Genomic DNA, 6,916 nt, shown 5'->3' with positions numbered 1-6,916 from the left:
CACCAGAGATGTCTTTATCTCCTCCTCATCCTCCATGATCACCAGTGACTCCTGCTCCTCTCCTGAACTGAAAGCTCCTCTTCACATGGGCCCTTCAACTCCACAAAGCTTCCTCTGATCTCCTCCACAAGTCAGCTCCTAAACAGACAAAACATTGGACAATTGGTACTTTAAACAAGCACAAACATCTGCAAAGATAACTAAATATGTCACTTGTGTAGATGTTTTTTCATCTAGACTAAAACAAATACTTTTATCTGATGAATGAAACAAAGTGATTTTTTTCACTCAAAATGTAGGAAATGTTTTTAATTTAACATCTAATTTAAAATAAGGCTCTATAAATCAAATGACTAAATGTGTTTTTATTCTAAATGACATCCTGCTAAGTATAGAAGTCATCAAATCAACAGTGACAGGTTATTAATAATTTACTGAGATAAATAGAAACAATAAAGTGATAAAGAAGAAGAATCTTTAAAAAATAATACAGTCTTATTAAAATAAAATAGAGATAAATAAATATATAAAACTTGAAATTATTTCACCTTAATCAGATTTGATCTTTTTTTTCAGTAAAGCTTTTGTTAAAAATATCAGCTTTATTATTTAAAATGAATATCATAATCATTTTAATATTATTTAGAAACGTTTAAAATGTATTTCAGCACAGAACTTTGATTTGAAGCCGCTAGTTGACTGGCTGGCGAGCTCTGTGATTGAATAGTCTGAGAGCCGCAGTATCTTTAGTTTTGTTTGGAGCTTCATTCATTAAAATTAATAGATTGATAAAATAATTAAAATAAAAAATCTTTATTTCATAAAGTATTTTCAACAAACAGATTTATATTTGTAGTTTTTTTACTTTAATTCAGGAAGAGTGAAAAAAAAACATCTCAGAAACAATGATTATATTTGACAGATATGTCATAAATAATACAGCCTGATGAAAATAAAACAGAGACAACTAAAACTAATATATAATGCCTTCAGTTATTTCTCATTCATTAGATTTGAACTTTTATAATAAATACTAACTCTAGTTTTTGACTTCAATGTGGGTCACTAATTGTTCAAACCTTAAATAAACCTTCTTGTTCACTTCATGTCAAACTTGTTACATCTCTTTATTTTGAAAGCTTGTTAGTTTATAAAAAACGTTTTACAAAATGAATTTTCAAAATAAAATTCTTTCGATACCAAGATCCTGAAATCTGTGTTTGGACTCATTTTAGAAACTAAGTTTTTGATGCATCATTTTATGAGTTATTGAAAGTGATAGAAGAGGTATTTATCAACTCGTTCAAATATTCACAAGAAATATATTCATCATGTATCAATATGTGTCTCAGAGGATTTCACTAGTTCAGACAATGTTTGTTTATTTTTATAATAAAGTTGTTTTTCACATTTGATGGTACACTTTATTTCTACTTCACTTAAAATCAGAGGTCAATGTGACTTTTTACTCCTCTGCATTTGTCTGACATCTTTAGTATTTCAAATGAGAACAGCCTGAAACATATAGAGCATTATAAATGATCTATATCTGCAGCAGTAATAATCATGAACACATCGGAAATAAAAGTCTAAATAAAAAGACGGAGCATTTTACTGCAACACTTGAAGTACATTCATTCTGATAATACTAAAGTTTGGATTGAAACACAGGACTTTAACTGGTTTTGGATATTTCAGTGTGGTATGAATAATCCTTCTGTTACATGATATCAAACATCTGTTGATACAGTATATATATATATACAAGCTGTACATGGAGCTGTGGCTCATGGGACAATGAGTGTAACATTGATCAAAGGCCTTATTGTTTGTCAGATCATGTTTATGTTAGAGTTTATGTTTCATGTTAAAGTTAGATTTGATGAAAACATCAGCTGACTTCTACTTTATTATCCCAGAGGAGAAATTAGTCTTCAGCCAGGTCACACCATGAAAAGTATAGATAACACAGACAGTGTTTAATCCACAGACTTTACTGTGGAACCTAGAACTGAGGTGTTTTATGTGCAGATAACTTTAATAAGATGAAGTGACCTGATCCTATACGCTAATGCATGGCCCCCTGCTGCAAGTCCTGTCGTAACGTGAGTATGATAAATAACTAGGTTATTAGTTTTTTGTTGGACTATGGGTTTTCCCATTTTCTGGTGTGCACTTGAACGTCACTCGTTTTACCCTTGATTGCAGCACGTTGCCGTCTCGTTCACATTCTGTAAACAAACTCTTACCATTCTACATAAACAGTGAATATCACAAGATATCACTTATATCAAGTTACCACAAGTCCAGTTCACAATTCCTGGACCTGGAGGCTAAAAAATATCCCAGTTCTTGCGTGGCATGCATACTCAGCGGACATGTCATCGATCAGTATGTTCCAGTTCCTGCTAAAATCCTTCACACATTGAAGAGTGGACCAACAACCTGATCATCATGAGAAGATGTGTTGCACTACCTGAGGGAAATGATGATCACATCAGTTACAGGTTGTTTTTTTTTTATGACCTGAACTAAAGTTTTATAAACAAAATGCCTGGATAGTTGTAGTGCTTCTGCTAAATTTCAGCCCTGAATAATTTGCAAATCCGTGCACACAGACCATAGGGTCTGCCCATAGGGTCTGCCCAACAGGAACAGTGTTGCCAGATCTCGCGATAAAAAGTTGAGAAGGCAGTTTTTGTTCCGAGAGGGACACACGGTCAGGATAAGGCACCAAGTGGCTACTTGATAAAACCCTTTATACACACCTGTTATAAGTCCACCGTCTTTCAACTCCTTGATTCCATTAATATGTCCTTTTTTGGGCTAATTTAAATGAAAGAATCATTACATGTTGCCTTGACTGTCATATTTGTCAATAGTGTAATGAAAAATGCACTCCAGGTACCATTTTTAAGTACATTTACTGTTCTTGAGTACTTTGTTTTTCTCCTCCAATTAGACAGGGTTCTCCCGAGTTAAGGAATTACATCTAGGGGTGTTTAAAAAGACTCTTATAAAACCCGATAATAACTCTTGATAGAACTTCACAGAAAGTTAAATCAAAGCTGAATCCTCTTCTTTTTTTTTATTGGTATCCTGATAAGTTGTTGAATTTTTCATGCAATATCAGTCAGTCTCTCAAAATGTGGGAATTCAGATCTTCTGGTAAAATGAATAATACTGCAGGTTTTTGGACCATTGTTTAGATATGTTTCATTATATTTGAATTTTAACAAGCAGAAAATAAAAATATATAAACCTCAGTAGATTAATTAACCAAAAAAATCATTGATAATAAACCCTTCCCCTTAGATCCAGTTCAACAGTTAACAATTAAATGACAAATGGTTATCAAAATGATATTAAAGTATATAAATGAAAGGCTTTTTTTTTTTAAACAAGCAATACTTTTATTTTACTGGTAATACGGCTCTTATCTGTACTTAACTTAAAGGATCTCAACAAACTTTTGAAACACTTTGGCTCCTATTTGTAAGATTGTTTTTCTTACATTATGTAAATGTCTGTCCGAGCTGTTCAAGATGCTTGAATGGTTTAAGACAGTAGAGAAGTTGACAGGGACTTTCCCCACTCCAGGAATATTCCCTAATGAGTTGTCATTATCTTAAAAACACCCTGGGGGGAAACATAGCTGCATTCTTTCTGCACAAGATAGCAGCAGTGATACAACCACATAAACTGAGGAGGGTGGTGTCCGTCCCACTTCTGGATGAGGACAAAAATAATGCAGACACCAGGAAGCAGAAGAGAGAGTAAGGAGAGGACAGTTGCAGGTGCTGTGGTCCAGTCAAATTAAACAGTTAACTCCCAACACTTCATCGCTTAAAAGGATTAAGTCATTTGCATGAGGGCTGTTTCTGGACATTTTTTTTTGTCTTGATGGATATCAATGTTGATGCATATAATGAGCTACTTTAATCGTGCAACCCGCAACTGACGATATTTGCAAGCGACTTTACAGAAAAACAAGCCCAAAGTCGCTTATAACAAGCGGATCTGGCAACACTGAACAGGAATGTTCTCAGTTCTCCCAATTTGCCACTTCGGGGATTTGACCACAGCTACTGACAACAGAGGGAGAATCTCTGCACGCCGTGCACACAGTGACAGACCCAAGTCCCCCGACCCTCCACTGCAGCCTGACGGAGATCTGAACATCTACAACCGTCCAGTGGAGGAGTTCCAGCTGATCTACCATGCAGTGGTAGACGACATGCTGAAGTATGTTTGTGTTAAAAAAAACAGATCGATCACTTTCTTCATCACCAATCTGTCACACTTTTTCATCTCATGTATCGTTGAGTTTAATTTCTGTTTCTTTGATCCTCACAGATTCAAGAGCGGCAGACCTCGTCCTTACAGCATAGAGCTCGGACGTCGTCTCAAACAGAAGCTCTGGGAGCGACTGGACCGTCCTACCTTCACCGAAACAGTGGATGAAGATGGACGGATGCATGTGGACATGTCAGTGGGTGGGGACGGAGTCTATCCTCCCCTCTATGATGTGGACACATCAGGAGAACCAGCGCCTGGGAGACCTCCAGTGAAGAGAGCCAGGAAACAGAACTCATTGACTTTATATGAGTTCAAAAACACCAAACTGTAAATATGTAAATATGGAGTGAAAAGTTTGAAGATCTGCTTCTTCCATCAACAAATTTTGATCTCTTAAATCCTCTAACCATAAGAATCCTACAGAAGGCTAAATCTCTCCCTAAAGCTTGTGTAAGTGGTTTCTTCCCACAAGTCACCACCTTTGAAATACTAGCCATCATCTTCACCATATTCATCTACCAACAACCTGCAGCTACCAACAAATCTGAATTATTTTTGGCTCAGGCCATTCTCAGGTTGTTGTACCAGCTGTCTGAACATCCACCTAAACTCAACAAGACACATGCAGATCAGACTTAACATGTTCATGCTGTAAAGTCAGCTCCGGCCAGAGACTCCACCTCCAGCCTCTTCAACCTCCACCAATCTTCATTACCAGCGACTCCTGCTCCTCTCCTGAACTGAACGCTCCTCTTCACATGGGCCCTTCAACTCCACAAAGCTTCCTCTGATCTCCTCCACAAGTCAGCTCCTGAACAGACAAAACATTGGACAATTGGTACTTTAAACAAGCACAAACATCTGCAAAGATAACTAAATATGTCACTTGTGTAGATTTTACAAATGTCTTATAGAAACTACATATACAATAAAATAAATGTTTTTTTTGCTCACAAAGAATCAACACCTTTTAATCTCAAAATGTAGGAAATGTTTTTCATTTTAACATCTGATTTAAAATAAGGCTCTATAAATCAAATGTAACTGAGTTCAAATAGAATATTGTGTTAAAATATGTCATCCTGACTAAATGTGTTTTTATTCTAAATGACATCCTGCTAAGTATAGAAGTCATCAAATCAACACAGTCGAGGCAGACGGCTGTTCTCTATGAGTCTGGTTCTGCTCAAAGTCTGAAGGCAGTTTTTCATCATCACTGTTGCCAAGTTCTTGCTCATGATGGATTAGTGTTGGGTATATCCAAACAATATAACAATTATTTCATTTATATTCAACTTTAACCCTTTGGATTCTTGTTTTATACACATAAAGCCACTGATATTTTAATGAAAATGTAAAGTACAAAACAGAATTATTTCCTTTAAACTACATGCTAAAAAGTTAAACAGTCAAAGATACTTCAATGAAAGCTGCAAAATTGATTTCATCAATACACCTCACTCATTAGTGTATTGTACTGATAATAAAGGTACTATGAGGGAGATTTTTCTGCTCTCTCCATGATCCGGATAGCTGTGAGTGGCAGAGAGGAGGAGCTGTATGTGCTGCCTGAGCCGGTGAATGAGCGATGGTTTGGTAATAAATGAGTTGCTGCAGGTTCCAGACAGGACCAGATGAAGCTGCTGCTGAAAACAGAACAACAAGAAAAAACTACATTTTACTCCTGTATAAGTAACGGATTTAGTCCATTGAACTTTGTTGCTCAACCTTAAAACTAACTCTGAGGTGTTTCAGCACCACATCAGGGAGTCAAACACAAACAGGCTGCAACGGCGCCATCTGCTGGACTTTTATATTTCTACAGCCTCTCCAAACCACAACAGCATGTCCAAGTGGAAGATTCAAATCTTCAAGGGGACCTGTTGTTTCATGAGACATGTGTATTGTTTAAAAACAGTTTAAGATGTTTTAAGTTGTTGCCTTTTTAAGAGTTTTCTTTAAGATCTTAAGTTTCTATAATCCTGTCTGATTGGGTAAAAATCAGGTGTAGTTACATTTGTATATTTATGAAATCTATGCAATGAACCAATCACAGAAGCAGTCACATCAAGTGTTGTTCAACATTGATTGTTAATAGCTCATCTGATTACTGACCCAACAGGTGATGTAATCAAGCGTAGCTCAGTGCAGGCTGTTGATCTCATTTCAGATGCTAATGTTGAGTGTTGCCAAATGGAGTTTACATCCACAATAATAAAACACTACCAAACAGTACAGAGAAACATTCAGCACCACATTGCTTTGACAACAAATGTAAAGCCTCTGGAGTTTTTAGCTGGTAATAAATAAGACTATGGTCATGCAAACAACACCATCAATGACAATTTTATTTTATTTTTAAAGCCTGTAACAGCTGCCTCAGGGTAAGTGTCAGATGACGCTGAAGAAACAGATTCTTATCTGTTTAAATATGGAAAAAACAACTTGTTAGCTTCACATGTAAAACTCTGGCTTTAATATACCAGACAGTAACATAACTATATTTGACTTTATCTGTTTCTTGTTGTAATTTAATGTGTTCAATAGTGTTGTAGTACTCAAAATCAGTCTTAGTCTTGAGATCACTTTTTGAAGGTCTCGGAATCGAAAGCATTTT

At 35.9% G+C, this 6,916-nt stretch overlaps 1 protein-coding gene across 1 annotated transcript; it reads left to right on the top strand.

The window, feature by feature from the left end:
- Positions 1-2,638: 2,638 nt before the first annotated feature.
- On the top strand, positions 2,639-6,059 carry LOC136183199 (eyes absent homolog 1-like). Its single transcript, XM_065965770.1, has 2 exons — positions 2,639-4,245; positions 4,357-6,059. Exons 1-2 carry the CDS (start codon positions 4,040-4,042, stop codon positions 4,628-4,630), a joined length of 480 nt encoding a protein of 159 aa, XP_065821842.1. The 5' UTR covers positions 2,639-4,039; the 3' UTR covers positions 4,631-6,059.
- The last annotated feature ends 857 nt before the right edge of the window (positions 6,060-6,916 follow it).

Source organism: Labrus bergylta, chromosome 17, assembly GCF_963930695.1.
Source record: "Labrus bergylta chromosome 17, fLabBer1.1, whole genome shotgun sequence".
In the NCBI taxonomy this organism is placed as follows: Eukaryota; Metazoa; Chordata; class Actinopteri; order Labriformes; family Labridae; genus Labrus; species Labrus bergylta.
This window is presented reverse-complemented; position numbering and strand designations above follow the sequence as displayed.

What these genes read in the sequence shown, in the direction of transcription:
- LOC136183199 (XM_065965770.1), top strand. Translation starts at nt 4,040, where the DNA reads ATGTTCTCAGTTCTCCCAATTTGCCACTTCGGGGATTTGACCACAGCT. An exon ending in GTGGTAGACGACATGCTGAA is followed by an intron (nt 4,246 to 4,356) that starts GTATGTTTGTGT and finishes TGATCCTCACAG; the next exon opens with ATTCAAGAGCGGCAGACCTC.